This window comes from Pongo pygmaeus, chromosome 2 (genome assembly GCF_028885625.2).
Source record: "Pongo pygmaeus isolate AG05252 chromosome 2, NHGRI_mPonPyg2-v2.0_pri, whole genome shotgun sequence".
Lineage (NCBI taxonomy): Eukaryota > Metazoa > Chordata > Mammalia > Primates > Hominidae > Pongo > Pongo pygmaeus.
The window spans coordinates 90,955,608-90,974,964 of record NC_085930.1 but is presented as its reverse complement, the minus strand read 5'-3'; the positions used below and the strand labels follow the sequence as shown (position 1 = coordinate 90,974,964).

At 39.2% G+C, this 19,357-nt stretch overlaps 1 protein-coding gene across 8 annotated transcripts in view; it reads right to left on the bottom strand.

Annotated features, from left to right (window-relative positions):
- Nucleotides 1-19,357, bottom strand: part of CADPS (calcium dependent secretion activator) — a 472,988-nt gene that overhangs the window by 109,665 nt on the left and 343,966 nt on the right. For 3 of the 8 annotated variants that reach the window (XM_054482473.2, XM_063661888.1, XM_054482476.2), the window contains exons 14-18: nucleotides 11,406-11,507; nucleotides 9,839-9,902; nucleotides 9,317-9,440; nucleotides 6,903-6,971; nucleotides 6,016-6,033 (exon numbers count right to left, since the gene is read on the bottom strand). In XM_054482473.2, the coding sequence (XP_054338448.1) occupies nucleotides 6,016-6,033; nucleotides 6,903-6,971; nucleotides 9,317-9,440; nucleotides 9,839-9,902; nucleotides 11,406-11,507 (377 nt within the window). The remainder of the gene's footprint in view (nucleotides 1-6,015; nucleotides 6,034-6,902; nucleotides 6,972-9,316; nucleotides 9,441-9,838; nucleotides 9,903-11,405; nucleotides 11,508-19,357) is intronic. The other 5 variants (XM_054482477.2, XM_054482474.2, XM_054482478.2 and 2 more) reach the window with 3 other exon arrangements.

Genomic DNA, 19,357 nt, shown 5'->3' with positions numbered 1-19,357 from the left:
CTCATACCATCATGGGTACTACAACTGGCTCTGGGGTTAGCATGTGACCCAAGCTGGGCCACTGTGGCCCTTCTCTGGAATTGTATACAGTTGCTTGGAGAGGAATGCTCTTTTTCTTCCAGAGTCATTAGCTAGGATAAAAGGCTGGTGCTATTTGTGGCCATATTGCTTGCCAAACTTCAACCATTAGCTCCAGTCACATTAAAGAAGCCTGTCAGCAGTTGGAGATATGAAAACACATGAACATTTTTCATTTCTGAGACCAACTCCTCCATGGATTTCCTAGCTTCCTAAGCCAAAAAAATTCTCTTTTCTTGCTTAGGCTATTTGAGTTCTTTTTTTCTCTGATTCAGTAGTACTATTAAGTACCCACTTAGTCCCCAAATAAACTTTTATGTACGTTGCCAGAAGCTGTCTTGGGCAGGAGCTTGGAGCATCTGGAGGGATGATGAATAGAGGCAAACACTGAAACAAGGCTAGGGAACACCCCAGTCAGTTCTTCTTGGGGGTCCAGTCTTTGACCTACATCATGCCCTTCTCTGGCACTATCCCCTGCTCTGCAATGCATCAAAGACCCTGGCCTGGGTAAAATCCCCTTATACTGCACTCCTGTGACACCTTGCTTGTTCCCTTTACTATCATCATCAGATTGTGGTTGCTTGTTTCATGCCTGTGTTTTCTTTTTTAAGCTCAACAAGGGTAGGGAGCATGACTGCTTTTGCTCATCACACACTCCCCTGGTGTCTGGCATAGCTCCTGGAAGCTAGTGGGTATTTAACAAATATATATGAAGATTGCAATGTTGTATTTGAAATTTATCATAAAAGACAATTTGAATACCTCTTATATTCCCTTGACCCTCAAAGTACCATCCCTGGATCAGCAGCTTCAGCATCACCTGGAAGCTTGTTAAGAATGCATATTCCCAGGCTCCACCCCAGACCTGCTGAATCAGAACCTACATTTCAACAAGATCCCCAGTGATTCAGATGGACATTAAAGTTGAAGAAGTGCTGTTTTATGATTCATTTCTGAAATCAAATGATATCTTTATACTATACATTTCAACTTGGAAGAACATCCTTTTAAATACTTTCAAACAAATAATAAATTAATATATATAATGAGCACTTACTATGTGCCAGGCCTTTGTGCTAAGAGATTCATTTAGAATATGTATTTTAATCTTTGCAATAATTCTCTGGGGGAGGAAATATTATTAGCACCTTTTACAGGAAATAAAAGTGAGGTTACAGAGGTTAGAAAGCCCAGTGGAGGCAAGATAAGGATTTGAATTTGAGGTACAACAAATCATTTAGGGCTCAGGCTGGTTTTGAGGTAGTGTTTTCTTAGAGTTGCACGTATATGATTCTAACATGTGGATGCTGGATGTCATCGAGTGTCCTACTGGAAGCTCAGACCAGTTAATGGATTGTGGATAGGGCTGTTATGTCTTGACTGAAAGGTAAGGCAGCCTGGTGGGGTGGTAATGGCTCTTGAATAGCACATAAGACAAGAGACTGGAGAGTCACTGACTACTCATTTTATTTTGAACCTGGCTTCTTTTCTCCAGGCCTTGATTTTTCACCTGTCAATGATCAAGAAACCTCTTTTGTGTTATACAATTTCATTGCTAACAAATCACAAGCATTTTATAGTGTAGAAGTTGAAAATGGGGACTTTGGAATTAAACAAGGTCATGTTCAAATTTTGACTCTACAACTAACCAGATGTTTAACCTTGGGGAAGTGACTTAACATCTTTCTACTTCAGGATTTCCATGCACGAATGCATAAGTTCTTATTGTATTGAAGTAAGAGGCACATTTTAACATTTCTGAAATTTGGATGCATCTTATGTTTGATAGCATGTCACAATACAGTATATGAATGGCGCAGCTTATAACTGATGGCCCTTTAGATTCAATGAAATATGGTAATAAAACACTTATCTCACAGGGTCATGGTGAGAATTAAATGAGATATGCATAACTACTTAGCACATACTAAATTCTCAATAAACAACAATTTTTATCATAATCTGCAGCATCACATCTTTTTTTCTGATAGAAGAGAGAGACACTGGTTTCATATTTGTGGGTTCACAGCATATTTTAACACATCCTTTTTTTTCCAAAATCTTTCTTGGTGACAGTGTTTAAAACATGTTTCTCTTTGTCCTCCCCACTTATTGTAAAGTATAGATGAGGTGCTAGTCCACAGAATAATCTGGGCTTGGAAACCCTGATTTATGCACCACTGAAACAAAAAGGATGGAAAAGCTCGGTGTGGTGGCTCATGCCTGTAATCTCAGCACTTTAGGAGGCCGAGGTGGGCGGATCACTTGAGGCCAGGAGTTCAAGACCAACCTGGCCAACATGGTAAAACCCCATCTCTACTAAAAATACAAAAAATTAGCTGGGCATGGTGATGTGTGCCTGTAGTCCCAGCTACTTTTGATGCTGAGACAAAAGTATTGTTTGAACCCAGGAGGTAGATGTTGCGGTGAGCCAGGATCCTATCACCGTACTCTAAAGCAAGACTGTCTCAAAAAAAAAAAAAAAAAAAAAAAAGAAAAAAAGAAATAAAAGAGAAACACTTAGTCCCTCATGTATAAGACATGCAGCATGAGATGGTCCTCATCTCAGAATGGCCATTTTGTGGGGATGAGATTCACTATTATTGGTCCCTTGTGGAAGACAGTGGGGTGGTGGCTTGGCTCTATGTGTTGGTGAGTTTTACCAGCTTGGTTCTCTTTCTCTCTTTCAACAAGCCTTAGATCTGTAGGAAATTTGCCTGGAGACAGAGAAAGATACAAAACCTCAACATCACAGAATCTTCCTGGAAGTCCTTTGGATAGATTTGACCTGATCTAGAAGGTTTCTGTCAATTGGAAAGAAGAAAAGTTCTCAGTTCTTGGACAACCTTGGGGAATCTCAACTGCCCTTGGGAAGACTTTACAATGTAAAGATTTTGTCAATGATCCAGTTCCAGAAAGGACTGCTCTGTTAATTTGTAGTCTTCCTATGTAAAAAGTGGTAGGTATTATACTTGACCTTATCCACTGAATGAATGGATATTGTCTAAGTGCTCACCACATCAGCCAAAAAGTCTACATGGTAGAAAGAGACAAAAATGCAGGGTATTTAAATTTAGACAGACCTGAGTTCAAATCCTGCTTCAGAAAGTTACTTATCCTCACTGAATCACAGCTCCTTCATCTGTAAAGGGTGCAAAAATAAAGCCTTCTTGATGAGTCTAAGGTTAAGATTGAATCAGAAGCCCTTAGCACAGGGCCAAGGCCCATAGGTTCATAGGTGGCTGCTCTCTTCTCTCTCTCTCTCCCCACCTACCCATCATTCATCCATCCACCCACCCACCCACCTATCTACCCACTCTCCTCTCCTTCCCTCCCCTCTCTCCTCTCCTTTCCTCCCACCTTCTATTTCTGTATCTATCTATCTATTTATCTATCTATCTATCTATCTATCTGCCTGCCTACCTAATTATTTCTGTCTATATCTATCTGCTGTCTATCTACAAATCATCATCTGTCTGATTTTGCAAATCCTTGGCATATTTGGAGGAAAAAGTTGTTTTATTTCAGATTCCAGTGGAATCGTTATGATGCTCAGAAAATTATGCAAGTATTTAGCCAAGAACTGAGGCAAAACAGCAATAGTAGTGTAGACTTTCTCAGAGCTTGCTGGGTTCAGAATGTGTGACGGTTTACATGGAAATGTATTTAAAATAATAGAATTCATTTGCAGGAGTCACAGCTTTTCTTTCATAGACTAGCAGGCTTTTGCATCTTTTTTTGGAGGTACTGTAATTAAATTGAACATTTAATTTCTAATAATGCCACCAAACATAAAGCATAAGTCCACCAAAATGCCATCTGCATAGCTCTGTAGATTCTTAAAGCATAGTCTGACTAAAGGACTCAGCAGCTGTCCATATTTCAGTCCCCAGTATTCTACCCACCTCCCTACAATTTGCACATGTAACTCCGGTGGTGCCCTACCACCTCCATACAGTTGGTTATGTAGACCTATCCATGAATTCATGCTCTATTCTCATTAAGAAAATTGAAAAGGGAGGGAAGGGGTAAGAAAAAAAAAACATTTAACGGCCAGGAAAGAAGTAATTATGATTATGATTGCAATTGAGACCTGATATACTTAGAAAAAGCTTCACTATACCAAGCTTCAAACCCATCTCTGCTTTAACCTCAACTTTTAAGTCCAGTTCTACCCTATTCCCTCTCTTCAGTCCTTTCTCTTAATTCCTGCTAGTGTGATTTTTCTGCAGTATAAACCGCCAACTCATCCCTTTGCATAAACAGCCTTCAATGACTCTTCATCACCTTTGCAGCTGAGACCTGTGGAATCTTTCTTCTGAAAAAATCCATATGCATGCAAAAGTTGGCATGATTTTCAAGTTAAGAAATTTTGAACCATGAGATATAGTCTGAACTCAGCATTATTATGGCATAGAAAGACCTTTGAAGTCCTGTGCCTGCCTACCTTGCCATCATCAGCACCCACCCACTACTATCATTTCACTCTGTTTTGAAGCTACGTTGAATTAATTACAGAGTAGTTAAAAGCGTGGCTTCTGCCTGGGCTAACTCCAGCTATACTACTTATACTTCTGGATGTGTGTTTTTTAAGTTCTGTGCCTCCGTTTGCTCATCTCTACAATGGGAATAATAATAGTTCCCTCTTATAAGGGATTTTGAGGAGAAATAAGTTAATAATATGCTTAGAATCATACCTGGAACATGATATGCATTAAAGAAGCATTCATTATTTTTTATTAGCTATCTGGCTTTACATATTTGCACACATTACTGTCTTGATGTAGGATGACTTTGCATTCCCAATCCTAGCTCCCCTTCGCTTATTCCAATTCATCTCTCAAGATGCAGTTCAATCCTTACCATCTCGTGAAGACTTCCATGGTTTTCTGACAATGCCCCATCCCTCTTACACATAACTCTACCAATAGGCCTTGCAATATACTGATTTACATATATACACCCATTTGCACGTATACTCCATGAGGCTAATAGCTGTTTCCCTCTTGTTTACATAGTCTCTGGCTTTTAACACTGTACCCGCTACAGGGTAGGCTCCCACTAACCATTTGTCTAATAAATGAATGAATGAGTGAATAAATGATTGAATAAATATCTTCCCTACCAGAGAGAAAGGTTCATGTGTCTTGAACATAGGTTTATGAGTCTTCAAATACTTATTGGTAGCCCTATGCCTGGAATGTGCTCAGGAATGCTTTCTGAAATGTTTTGAAATGTGCTCAACTGTTAATTTGGATTAACTGATAGTTATTTTTGACAACCCTTTAGACTACAAAAACGATGATCCCTATTCTAATTTATTAAAGTTTTAAGTCAGACTTCTTCTCAAAATAACATCAGAAGTTTTGGGACCAAACAAGAAGAAAATTTCCAAAGCCAGAACTTTCCAAGAGCTTTCCTCTAATAAAACTTCCAGCAACAGCCCCTGTTTGGTCATCCTGTCCATGCTTCCTGCTTTATCATGCGATACATACAAGAACAACATGGATACAACTTCTCTCTGTCTAGGCTGATAAACATTCATCAAAGAACACAAACTTCTCAATAGGGCAGAAAACAGAAAAAAAAAAAAGAAAAACAAAGAGGAAGATTCATTTGGTTAAATAACTTTTTTAAAAATGCACATGAGGCCAAATCACTGGAATCCTATAACCAAGGATGAAATGAAGCTCTGCAGCAAACCGGAATTCTATTCCTTTAAATCTTATGCCTTTTCAGAAGTTCTGCTCTATAAAGGTCAACATCAAACGGGCATGAGATGTATTTAGACAGCACAAATTAACTCCTTAAGTATTATTGCAACTCCACATGGCTCTCTGGGAGTACATACCTTAAGGAGCTATTGAAAAACGAAAACAAAAACTGAATATAACTCAACAGTCCTGATAATTTATAATGCATATACAATTGGTTCACCTGCATCCTTTTGATTCTCTATTTGAAAGAGAGAGCACAACAAGGAGAGAAGAGAGAGAAACAAGAACACATATGCAGAATTAATGAGCAAGTGGACCAAAATGCCCCCCACTTATGTGTGATACATGATATTGGAAAGAAAAGATTGCCCTTGGGTTCCCACCGCCCCGAAGTTTGGGGGCCAGCAAAAAAGGCTCCTTCACAGAGGTGGAAAATGCTGCACAAATAGAAAATTAGTAAAATTAAGTTTAATGTGAAATCAAGCTATGAAACATACATGAAGTCTCCAAGTGACAATTAAGTCATATGTTCTAGGCAAAGTTTAGAGGACAAGGACAAGTCAAAATCTCCAGAGGGAACAAGGAAAAGCTTCCCAGCTTGATAGAGAACAGACAGGAGGTATATAAGATCTAATTTTTACAGAGAATGGACCACCTGGTGTGATCTCATACCCGCAATAGTTTGGCATCTTAAACACGGAAAAGAAGGCATGATTTTGCCCCAAATGTCCTTTATCTGACACCTAACGCATTGCTCCCCAGCCTAGCTGCTACCTTTTGATTGTGTACCAGTGACAAGCACTTTACAAATTAGGGTTACACACAAGCAAAGTAAAAATGCATTCAGGTCACAGACAGAGAATAACTGAAAAACTTACAGACAAATCTGAGTTTATCACAAACAAATGGCTTAATTGTCTAACCTGTTTTAGGCTGATAAAAAGTGACTGGACTTCTCACACTGGGTTTCACAGACAGAACCAACAGACAAGCCAATGCTAAAAAACTTGAAGCAAGGAGAGTGAGTTGGTTTGGATCTGGATTTTCTTGAAATAATGAAAACAGAAAGAGTGAAGACAGCATGGTGAGGAGGTGGTAGGTACTCACGAATGGTTAAATCCATCACTTGGGAGGCCAAGCAGAAGACAGGATGCTCATACATTTCTCTCTTTTTCCCTATAAAAGAGGATTTGGGCATGCAAGAGGCTTAGGTCAGAGGTAAAGAGGTTAAAGGTCATAGGTTAGAGGAAAACGTTACATTAGCTCAAAGGAAAATAGCCACAGAGTATTTTGGGATAAACACAGGATAAAAGAAAAAGGAGCTTCAAAATTGGAGATCTACTGGATTAACCATTCAGCATGCCGTGAGTCACGAGAGAGATTGTGACCATGATTTTACACGTCTCTTTAGAGCTGTTTGCAAGAGTACAATGACCAAAACATCATGAGTAAAGGGAAACAAAATTTCATTGATTTAAGGCTCCAAGATACTAAGGATTTCAGACTTTAGTATCTAAGGCTTTTGAGGTATTTCTTCATAAACATAGTCTCCAGCAATATTACTACAACTTCTTTCCAGAATTCTCAGATAACAAAGCTGTTAATTCTCACAGAGGAGCTCAAATGTAAAAAATGAAAGATTTCTTCTCTGAGGGTAGGATCAGAGCCTTGTAAAAGAAAGTTGTCTGGTAGTAATATCTTTCAGGCTGCAATGTCTCAGCCTGTGGTGGACTATGTCCATGAAAGAAAACCTGATACATGCAGCCAGAGGATGTTGGGTTGTCTCAATTAACAATCCCAGCATGCTTTGAAATTGGTGTCTCAGCCACTTTTGCAGAGGTCACATTAAAGTGGCTGAGCCAATCACGGACAAGGAAGGAGAGAAGCGGAAGAGAGCAGGTAGTGTGGAATGAGGTACTTCTCTGAAAAGAGAGTTGGGAAAAAAAGAATTGGTTTCTTCAAAGAATCCCCAGACCTAAAAGTCACAGTGCAAAAGATAATTAACACAACCAAGAAGAATTGAGGCACAAAAGGAAATTACAGACCAGCTGATCTACTTTGGAAATGAATGCATTTTTACTTACAGATCTTAAAGTTTGTTTTTGGATAGATTTATCTGAAAGAAGAGAGCAGATCTTACCAAAAGACTAGTAATAGCTAGACCAAGACCTATGAGGCAGCAGCCATGGCAACAGAACGTTTCTTGATCCCATCCCATCTCTGGCCTTGCCTAGAATTGTTAGGTACCTGGCTGACTTTACCAAATACAACCAATCATTACGTCCTGGGACAGTAAATGCTGGAACAATTATTTGCTAATATAGCCCTTTAACGACCTCTTGTTCCTCTATTTTTGTCACTCATTACCAAGTCAAGAGTTGATAAACATCCTTTTGGTGCCCAATTCTTAAGTGTTTCTCCCTGGATGCATAACAATGAATTCATTACCACTGGTACACAATTTGCATTGTCAGACAGACAAAATTGAGAGAGGGAGGACATGTAATGTACAGAACACTGTGAATTTGACATAATCTTAACCTAATTCTCTAAGGAAACAAGGATTTTGGCAGAGTAAGTGATGGGGTCTGAGTGATTGGTTAGTTTCTTTTCCCCCCAGTTGTCTTGAGGCAGACAATGCGCATTTGCTAGTTTTAGTCAGGTGTCATGTTTCACGTGTGAGAGAACATCAGATTCCAGAATGCGGACACATCAAGTTTTGCACACAGAACTTCCACATTTATACACTTACACCACTGGTCAAGTTGGGTGTGGCTTTCAAATCACCCTATAGCAGCCAACAGGGTAACAATGAAAAGTGATTAATACTTTCGTGAATGAATAGGTCCCAAAGAACCATATCTTCTCAAGTAGAGTTTACTCAAAGCACCTTTGGTGATTACTGGGTCATCAGTGACCGCTTCCCTAAAACTTGAGAGGGCAGTGGTAACAAGCATCTAAGGTCTGGAGTAACAAGAATGAATGAGATCTAAAGCCAACCTGGAGCCATCACAGATGGCTCAGCACTAACTTGCCATCGAGCTTGAAACACTACCAAAAGACAAGGTACTTTCGGGGGCAAGAAAGAGCAAAACCTTGATCTTGCTCTTTTCAGTTCTTGTATTGCTTCCAATGCTATCAGCAGCAGACAACAGACTGCTTTATTTTCCTCTGTTTAAAGAAGGGGGCAATTCTACAGAACTCCTTCATAGGAAAACGTCAGCCACAGAGCCGATACTTAGGGCCAACACAGACTCTCAGAAGGAAGTTAGTTATCTGATAACATCCTGTTTTCAATATTGTTCCCTTACAAAGGCTGTTTTCTGAGCCCCTGTAATGTCTTTTAATTCATTTACTTGGCCACAGCCAAAGAAACTTCGACATTTCAGGTGCTTCCAGGTTTCAGCTTAATATACTCAGATGGACCACTGTTTTCGGGTGCCCTTGAGAAAAGAGAAAGACTTCCCCAGGGAGGCATATCAAAATTTAAATTCAAAAGTGGGGGCAGAAGGGAGCCTTACCTTCGATTTTGGCATACTCTGAGAGCCGAGAATAGTTGACTAACGCAGCCTGTTCCAGACATTTACGGATGACTGTTTTTACCTCCTCTTGTGGCACTGGGGTAACAATATCTTTCATCAAAACCTTCAAGTAGGAGAAAGAGGGATTATTAAGAAGGTTCAAGCAAATGTGTCACTCATCCATACTTCTTAGAAGCATGAAAGTTTAAAATCAGTTCTTTGTGACTTAATACAGATTGAGAGCCATGCTTAAAGAGAAAGCACCAGAATTGCAAAGCATTGGCAAAGGCCGTCCATGAATCAGGGAAGGGCTAGGAACATATATTCTGTATATCCTATTTGGGAGTTTGAAGATAAAGTATCAAGAGTTTTGGCAGTTTCCTCACTTCTATTCTGATATTTGATGAATGGTAAACAAATCCTATAAAAATTACAACTAGGTCATTCAACCAAAACATTTCATTACAATTATGCTTATGTCTTTTTATATATATGTGATCTATCTTTTACTTTCAGTCTTACCCTTTCCAAGAGTGAGAGAGTAGCTTTCAAAGCACCTTCAGGTCGACCAAATGGAAAGCAATACCTAAAAAAGACAAAATTCTTCAGGTTGCCTAAATTATTACATTTTAGCATGAAATATGCTGCAATTTGATTCCTATAGCAACTCTCTCTGAGGAATGGAAAATGCTTTTTATTTTGTCACGTTGTGTTATGTTAATCTGAATTCACACCATATATGTGTGTATATAATGTATATATGTGTATGTGTGAATAATGACTAAAGAGGGACTCTGCAAATGTCTGCAGCAGAAAAGAATATTCAGAGTGGTGACATAAGGCTCTGTTTAGATTTCTATTGTGAAGGAGAACTATTTGTTAGCTCAAATGTGACCTTATATGTTATTATCGAGACTGGAGTTAAAAAAGTATTAGTTGGAACAGGCTGAAATGCAAATACTCTTACTTAAGTCCCCAAAAGATCGATATATGGAATAGAAAAGTGGATTTAGAGCAAATTCTTGATTCTGCTAGCTATACTTCCCTGCTTGCGGTTTCCTATTGTTATGGACTGTCTGCTACTGGTAATGCATTTTACATATAGTGTATGATCAATAAAGATTTATCCAGGAGGATTTTGATGGCACAGAAAAAAACTATGTCAGGTACCACTACAAGTTCCAGTGACTGGTTTCAGGTTGTCACCGGCCCTTCAGAACACGGTGCATGGGACAGAGAGACTAGCATGGCTACTTAAACCTGGACTATCTTATGTAAGCATCCCACTTCTTGCACTTGTCAGCTGGATTGCCTTGGGCAAGTTTCTTAACCTCTCTCAGCCTCATTTTGTTCCTGGTTTAAATGGGGATTATGATAACTACCTTACAAGGTTGTTATGACATGAGTTAATACTTTTCCAGCCTCCAGTTCTGTATCTGGTATACAGGAAGTATTTAATAAATAGGAATCATTAGAAATGCTATTATTATTTTTCAGTTACTATTTCAGGATCTCTGGTCCAGAACCACCAGGACAGCACTAAAAACACCTAATTTGCTCCAAGGGAGAAGTGGGCTATGTGGTGTAAGGCTCAAACACAGAATCTGCTGGCTCTCTTGAGTATGCAGGGGAGATTCAATCCACCCAGGCTGATGCAAGGTTCATTCTTTCCCTGTGTTGCCAGCCAGTGCTGTTTCTGAGGTAGTGGAAAAAGTGGAGACTCTCCTAGGAGTATCACTGCCTTCCGTCCTTGTTCACCATGTTCTGATTCACAAGATTTTTTATTTATTCATTTTTACTTAGGAACCTTGAAGAAGCTTCAAATTCAACTTTTTATAATAGACTGATGACCAGGGTCAGCTCAAACATGGAAGAATTTGTTCTTTAAGTAGAAATAACATGAACTTAAGAATGCAAAGTTTCCTGGTTATTGCAGAACCATATCTGATTGATTTGCTTGTTCTACCCAGTTATTTCTAAATATCCAATGTATCCTCTGGTAGATTTACAGTTTTGGAAAATTAAGTCCTTTAGTTTTCCCTTCCCACTCTCATCTCCTAATTAAAGCTCTCCAGCCCCAGATCCTTACCTAAAATGTGTAATCTGATTTTCCAGCAGAACTCGGAGCCTCTCTTTGATTTCTTCGAAACGTTCCTTTTCTTCAACAGTCACAGTTCCGATTCCATCAGGCCTGAAAGAAGACATGTCATGAAATGACGGGAACCTCATATGCTGACACCATCAAATCAAATCTCTACCAGGAGGAAACTGTCCATTTTAGAAGAAACAACTACAATGATCGATGTGCGCTCAGGAGAAGCCCAGCTATTCAGGGCTGGCTTCCAAAGGAGATGGGTTGTGTTTGGGTTCTCATTTTGGAAACATGTGCAGAGCTGTAGCTCATTTCTTGTGAAATGGTAAAATGTACAAACTGGTGGCTTGAAGGTTCAGTCCAGCCCCTGAACTTGTTCTGTTTGGCTCACAGCTTCTTAAGAAATTTGAACCAGTTGCCAACATTTTTTTAAATTAGGGAAGTTTGAGAATACAATTCTGATTTCTGTTTTCTTGAAAATTTGGAACAGTTAGCATTATTAATTGGTGGCTAACAGCTTCTTCCTTACCTGGGACAGGCACTCACCTGGTCCACATGGCTAAATTGTATTACCTATCTGTCTTGTAGGCACTTGGGTTTGGGGTCCCTGAATTATGCACAAAAATTCCTATGAAAATCAGGTGACTTGTAAGTGTTTGTCTTTCCTGATGTTAAACATCTTAAATGGCTCAATTTCTTGCCTATAACTACCGATGTTCAGATTTATTTAAGTGCTCATGTATTCGTTGAAGAACAAACCACATGTTTTCCAATTTTAGCAAACTGTTACTCATTGTAATAAAAAGGACTCCAGCTTAAATAAATGATTTCAGTTTGATCATCATATTCTCTTGGTTCTGTGTCATCTTTAGGTGCATACATATATACTCTATTTGTTATGGACCATTCAAGTTGAAAATATAAAGGGAGGATACATATTTATAGCCCAAATCTATCTGTTCCAAACTAAATGCAGGATAATCTGACCCATTCAAAGCCTTCAGCTTCCCAGATCTCATAGTGACTTGTTTTGACTACTGGCTGAGCCAGTTTGCAGATTGGTGTGTCACCATAAAACTTCTATTGGAACATTCTTCAGTTTGCAAATGCAAGTCATCTTGAGACCAAACAAATGGTCTTATTTATAGGCCTTCTCAAGGATCCAGCATAAGTTGGGAAAATCCTTTATACTAGACCAGTCTGACTGCACAAAAGACTTGGCAAATGACAGCAATGTACCTCCTGTTACGGGTTAATCAGTCAGCTTTCCTTCTTTTTTGATAATAAAAATGCCCTATTTGAAATATGAGAAAATTTCCTCTTCCCCACTTTATAAAAAATACCCCCAAACAGTAAAATCCTGTTCAGTCCATTTCTTCATACTCTTCCAAAGAAAGGCAAAATGATAAACAACAGGTAGGTTGTCTTCAAATTCTCTGGTAAATCTCAAATGTTAATTTACAAAGTTTATTAAAAAATTTTTTAAGAGCCAGGGTCTTGTTCTGTTGTCCAGGCGGGGGGTGGGGGGGAGGGGTGCAGCAGTGTGATCATAGCTCACTGTGGCCTTGAACTCCTGGCCTCAAGTGATTCTTCTGCCTCAGCCTCTTGAGTAGCTGGGATTATGGGTGCATGCTACCATGCTTAACAAAAACAAATTTTTTTTTTACATGAAATGTCCATGAATCTACAGTTAGATATCAGGATGAATTTACTGGCCTTCACAAAACACTTGATGCTTTTGTTTGTAACTTTTCGTGTATATGCTACAATCTACAACTTCCTTAAGCTGTGGTTTTTAAATTTCTTTAAACAAAATTCAGCTTGTTAATGAACTGAACACACATTTGTTTATATAATCAGCATGTGCATGCACACACTCAACTGGGGGAAAAATGGAGCAATTTAAAGCATTTTGTTTTTTAGTGGAGAATTAACCCAGAGAAAAATGCTGTTAAACATAATTTTACAGTTCAGAATGGGTTTACAGATCACAGCAAAAAGCATGGAGACTGTTTAACATGAAGAGCCAGGATATTTGTGGTCATTATTAGGAGATAAATATCTCTGTGAATAAAACCATTCATTCATTACCCTACAAGCCTTCTAAGGCAATTAGGCAATTAGAAGGCAGCTTTCTGCTTTGTGTCTGAGATGACAAAAACTGAACATTTAGTGTATGCTCGGCCTTCTCAGTTAATTCTCACTGTAAAAGATATTATTACAAACCTAACAATGGATTATGTTTTTTCCTTTTGTTCTGATGATTCCCATTTGTAATTATTAAAAGTATCAGGTAGCAGCTTCTGCTTCCCTGATAACCTCTCCTCAGACTACTTTCTGAACACTATTAATCTCACTATTCCAATAAAAGTAAACAACTAAAAATTAGTGTTGTCTCTTAAATTTGCTTCTTGATCACCTATGTCAGCGCGACAACTTTTATTTTAAATAAAACAAACTAACTTTACTAAGTCTGTAAGGTACAAGTACAGAGTTCACTAATAAAAGCAGGTGATAAAACAATTTGATGTCGAATGATTTTGACATAAAATGTAAATTTGTAACTGCCAGAATTGCTCTGAAATGGTATTGGTAACAGGAGATGCTGCTTTACAAAGTGAGGAAAAGACATGCAGGAATAACAACTTGTCAAAGATCATAGGTTGTAACCAGGTCAGTTAAAAAGCAAAAGGATCCCTTTTTTGTTTGATTTTACTTCATTGTTTTTGAAAATTCTGTCAAACATCAATTTCTTGTTCATCGACCCCTATAATTTGGCAATGTTAACTATACAGGTTTAGATAGATCTCTATAGAGCTATTAACTGAAAAATTCAGGTTACATGCTTTGGAGAGCACTATTTTTCCACAGAAGCAACAGCATACTTTTTCTAAAGCAGCGGTTCTCAAACTTGAATGAGCCTCGGCATCACCTGGTGACAACCTGGATTGGTGGGTCCCCTAAAGTTGCTGATTCAGTAGAACTGGGGGGTGTGGGTTGAGAACTTGCATTTCTAACAAGTTTACTGGTGCTGCTAGTGCTGCTGGTTCGAGGACCACACTCTAAGAACCACTGTTCTAGAGAAAAAAAATATTAGGTGGGTGGTTCTTCCAGTGGCAGAGAGGATATATTTGATTCAGCATTCCTGATTTCTCTTAGGTTGGAGTGGATTTGGAACCCAAGATATTCTGCAAGAGATACATGGTATTATTTAACTATGAATCCCTTCCAAAAGTGGCATTTGTATTGTTTACAAGGTGCCATTCCAAGTAGTGCTGGTTGCAAAATAAATAGTAGAACTATATTGGTATCTTTCAGATGCCATGCTTTTGTTTTGTCTTTCTGAAAATATTTGGGGGTGATTCTACAACTGTCTTAAAACTAGCTCTGCATCTTGTTCCTTTCTCAATACTAAATCACTTAAGGAGACACAAAGAGTGAAAGAAGAGGAGGGGTGAAGCTGGATTTTAAACTGCGAGCTAGAAAATTCCAGGCTGAGATGTGTCTCTACACAGAACACCTATCTAGAAGCTTGACTCTCTCATCCTCTTGTGTCCTGACTGTGAATATTCTGGTCTTCTTGCTTTCAGGCTTCTTAGCATCCATTGCCACTTTCTAACCCCTGGATTTGGAGGAGTGGCCTCAGCCACATTCTGGCCACTCTTGTGTGAGGGTAAATCGAGGTGCCTATTCCCCTACTATTAAAGCTGAAGGGCTTTCTAGAGGCCAGCCCTTCCCTTTCACAGCCACTCCATATCTAAGCTGGACTATGACCTCAGTTCAGCTACCAGGACACTCTCCTCTGGAATCTACTTTGAATAAATGATACAAGGCTAGAATAAACAGATGGAATTTGCTTGTTCCAGCAGCTGTGCCTTGACCAGACTGTCCTCACAGGTCAGTAGTTTTTGATCTTGTCTGTTTCTTAGAATTGTGAAAGGTCGCATCCTCAAAGCTCTATCTGTCTGTCTGTCTGTCTGTCTGTCTATCTATCTATCTATCTATCTATCTATCTATCTGTCTGTCTGTCTATCTATCTATTGAGACAGGGTCTCATTCAGCCCAAGGTGGAGTGGAGTGGCACAATCTCTGTTCACTGCAGCATTGACATCTCAAGCTCAAGCGATCCTCCTACTGCAGCCTCCTGAGAGGCTGGGACTGCAGGAGCATACCACCATATCTGGCTAATTTTGTTTTTATTTTCTTCAGACACAAGGTCTCATTATGTTGCCCAGGTTGGTCTCTAACTCCTGGGCTCAAGTGATCCTCCCACCTCAGCCTTGCAAAATGCTGGCATTACAGGCACGAGCCACTGGACCCAGCCTGACACTGGAATTTTTAAGGTTTCCCATGTTACTCTAACATACAGTAAGAACCACTGCGTCAGTCCTGCTTTCTACTCTTCCATAGCTGACTTGATTCCAGCATTCCCTTCTCTGTCTGAGGCCCCCAGCATCATCCTAATAAACTCTCCTTTGCTTAGATTATCCACAGTTAGTTTTTGTTACTTATATTGAACTTGATGTAAGTTCATAAAGCACATATCTCTTCCTTCACAACGTCCCAAATTTTAATAGATGATGTCTTGGAACTTAGCTTTAGAAACACATACACACATGAACACATACACATGTGAACATAGCCCCTGGTCTCTGGTTCCACCTAACTGCACACAGGCTAACAACTCACTTCTTTTATATCATGATCCTGCAAACTTGAGACAATATGCAGGTCAAGTGCAGTCATTTTTGGAGCCGTGCTGAAGACTGGAAGCTCTCCCACCTGCAGGCCATCACTGGAGCCAGAAATGGGTCTCTCCAGCCACAGCAGACTATATCGCATCTGACACGGCGGGCATCTCTGAAATCCACCTTTCAAGTTTTCGGCAAACCATTTTCTCACTGTCCTTCACAAAGTTGACATTTTCAGCAGCATGATAGGAAAGATGTCATGTCGGCTGCTCTTCAAGTTCTTGTCACAGTGGTTAGCACCAGTTCTGTCATCTTCACTCTCCTCACAGTCTCCCATCTTGAGCCATGTCACAAATAATAATACATCTAGAGTTGCATTTTTCTTTTTTTTGTCAAACTGAAACTACCATAACCCAGCTGCCCATCCTTTGAGTGACTAGTTATGCAAATTGTTCTCTTTTTCCCAAATGCTTCTGACCTGGAGCTTATTAACTAATATCTATTATAGGATTAATATAATTAAGTACTGAGCTTTTAATGTGAAACATTTTAATATTTGAAATTAAGTGTGAACAGTGTAGTCAAAGAATTCAAGATTCAATGTGTTTTGTGAAATGAATTTACCTCTTTAGTGTCGTTAAATTGTCACTACACACCCAGGTGAGCACACAAATTTTTAGCAGTTCATTATCTTGCTAGAATGGTTCTCCATATTATGTTAAAAGCTGGACCACAAAAACCTTCTTTTGAAAGGTAAGATGTCTCTTCAAGAGGGTCAGGATGCTAAATTAATTCAAAGCTTACAATGATCTATATGTTCCGATATTGCATCTATTTGGTGATTAAGGGCAGAATCCAGGTGTAAAAAGAAATGTATGAATTCCACAGAAGAGGAAAGAGTGTTTGGTCCACTGCTCCACATACAACCAGCTTTCAGGCTCCAGTCACTACCAACAAGGGGTAAAACTCCAGCTGAAGAGGGAATATACTTTCATCTCCAAATGCAAATGTCCACATATGCTGGTGCAGGCACCGTAAACATGATATATTCTCTCTCTCCAAATGGATGCATGCCTGCAGACCGCATTATGGATCCATGAAAATGTCCTTAAACAAGCATGATAACTGAATCCTACTTGCTACGAAATTGTTCCAGCCCAGAAACATGAGAGCTTAAAGGGCCAGAGAGGGACAGAATATCTTAGTAGATGTTCTTTGCAGTGCTCCCTAAATAGGACATTTAGACCAAACATCCTCTTTTAACCACTGACTTAAAAAGAAAAAGACTTCTCCCAGAAACTAAGTCTCTATTACTTCTAGTTTTAGAATGATACCTTTGAATTTAATCCTTGCATGGAAAGTTTTCCTTTGTCTCTTTCAAGTGATTAATAACCACAAATTCAAGATAGCACCAAAGCATTATCTTCTCAAAAGGAGATATCCCTGCTTGCTCATCTATATGGTTTGTACAATCCTATGTTAATTATAAATTATAATTAGGGCTCTCACATCTCATAGTTACTGCCTCATTATGAAAGCCAGCCTCACCCCTTCCTCTCCTTTCCTTCCAGCCCATGCCCTTTTCTAATTATGCCCTGATGCCCTGGGGCTCAGACACGCTGCTAAAACAAATATATCAAAGTGTTTGTATCACAAAGAATAAGATAGGAAGCAACAATAAGCAGTTTCTACAATATTACAAGTGTGCATTGTAGCTTCTTGGGGCTATTAGTTAATCTCCAAATGAGGCTTGGAAGGGGCAAAAACATACCAGTGAGGACTGTCTTGACTTATTTACAGTTCTCCTAAATATGTGGTTATAACCTAACAGTATCAGAAGGTGTCATTAACTCTATTAAAGGATGAAAGTAGTTGAGAAGTCTCTCTCTACTGAACAATCACAAAGAATATGGATGCTATGGGCACAAGGACATTAGTCAAAGTGGCTCAGGCTCAGTCCAGGTACTGAATGAAGCAAGAACACATCAGATGATTAGAGAAGTTGCATAAAATGCAGGAAAGCATGCATTTTACCCCCAAGAGGACCAATTTTAAAAATTGGCACTGCATAGATTTTTCCCTTTGAGGAATAAAAGATGTGTTTCTTTATTTTTAGACAAATATAGACAACTAATCTTTAGATTCCCTTCTGAAGACACCATATACAAAATTCTGAGTGGTCAGACCAGTAGTATGTGTGGCTTTTTGATATCACATCCACTCTAAAAGGGCTGTAACATCTGAAAATGTGTTTTTGTACCAGTTAATTCAATGACTATGGGATAAAGACACATTGTTGGAATTTTAAAAGGAAAAACACATTATCTGATGGTTTGTTATGGGCCAGAAAGATTGCACCAATGGAATAGGTAATTTAGCATATTTCACAAGATTTCATGTCTCAATGGGAAAATCTGCTGTTCTCATGGGGAAAGTCAGAAACAGAGTCACGTGGGTTAAAAGGAGACAAGTTCCAAAGTAAATTTCTCCTTGGACATCTGGGATGCCTACTTATACTTAAAATTTGTTTGAAAATTTTTCCCACTTTCTCTTCCAAGTACTTCCTATTAAGTAAAGCTGGCTCCTTAGAATTTAGAGAGCATGACTCAGCCATGTGCAAGGCCTGTACTTGCTCAGAATTGGAAGGCCAGCCAGCGACATGCTCATGTTCACAAGTGCAATAATCCTTGTGTTCAGTGTGTAACATGAGACCAAGAATGTGGAGGTGTTTTTTATACCGCATCAGTGCCTGCCTGCTATATAAAGTGCTACATGCAGAGGTTAGTAAAACAGAGCTATCCCCACTACACAGTTTTTGCCCTTTATCTTTGTGGGAAAAAGGGTTAGGAAGCACCAGACATAATGTCATTATGTGTGTGTGTGTGTGTGTGTGTATGTGTGTGTGTCTCTGTGTCTGTGTATGCACGGGTATGAGAAAGAGAGAGGAGGGAGTTAGAGTGAAAGAAAAAAAATGTGCTACTCATTTACTACCAGGAACGCATTCACCAAAAAGAAATAAAAGGAATCACTATGCGACATGGATTGAAAGGGCCACCCAACATTGGAGGCAAGGGCACAGTCAACAGGGCAATCATTGTGGTCCAGAGGAGAGAAGATAGAGACCTAAACTATGGTAGTGGCATTGAAGAGAGGGAGAAATGGATGGACTTGAGAGATACTTAAGGGCGTTATCAGGATATAGAAATTGAATTGTTGTGACACACTGGGGAGAAAGAGAAGTCAAGGATGGCTCTTGAG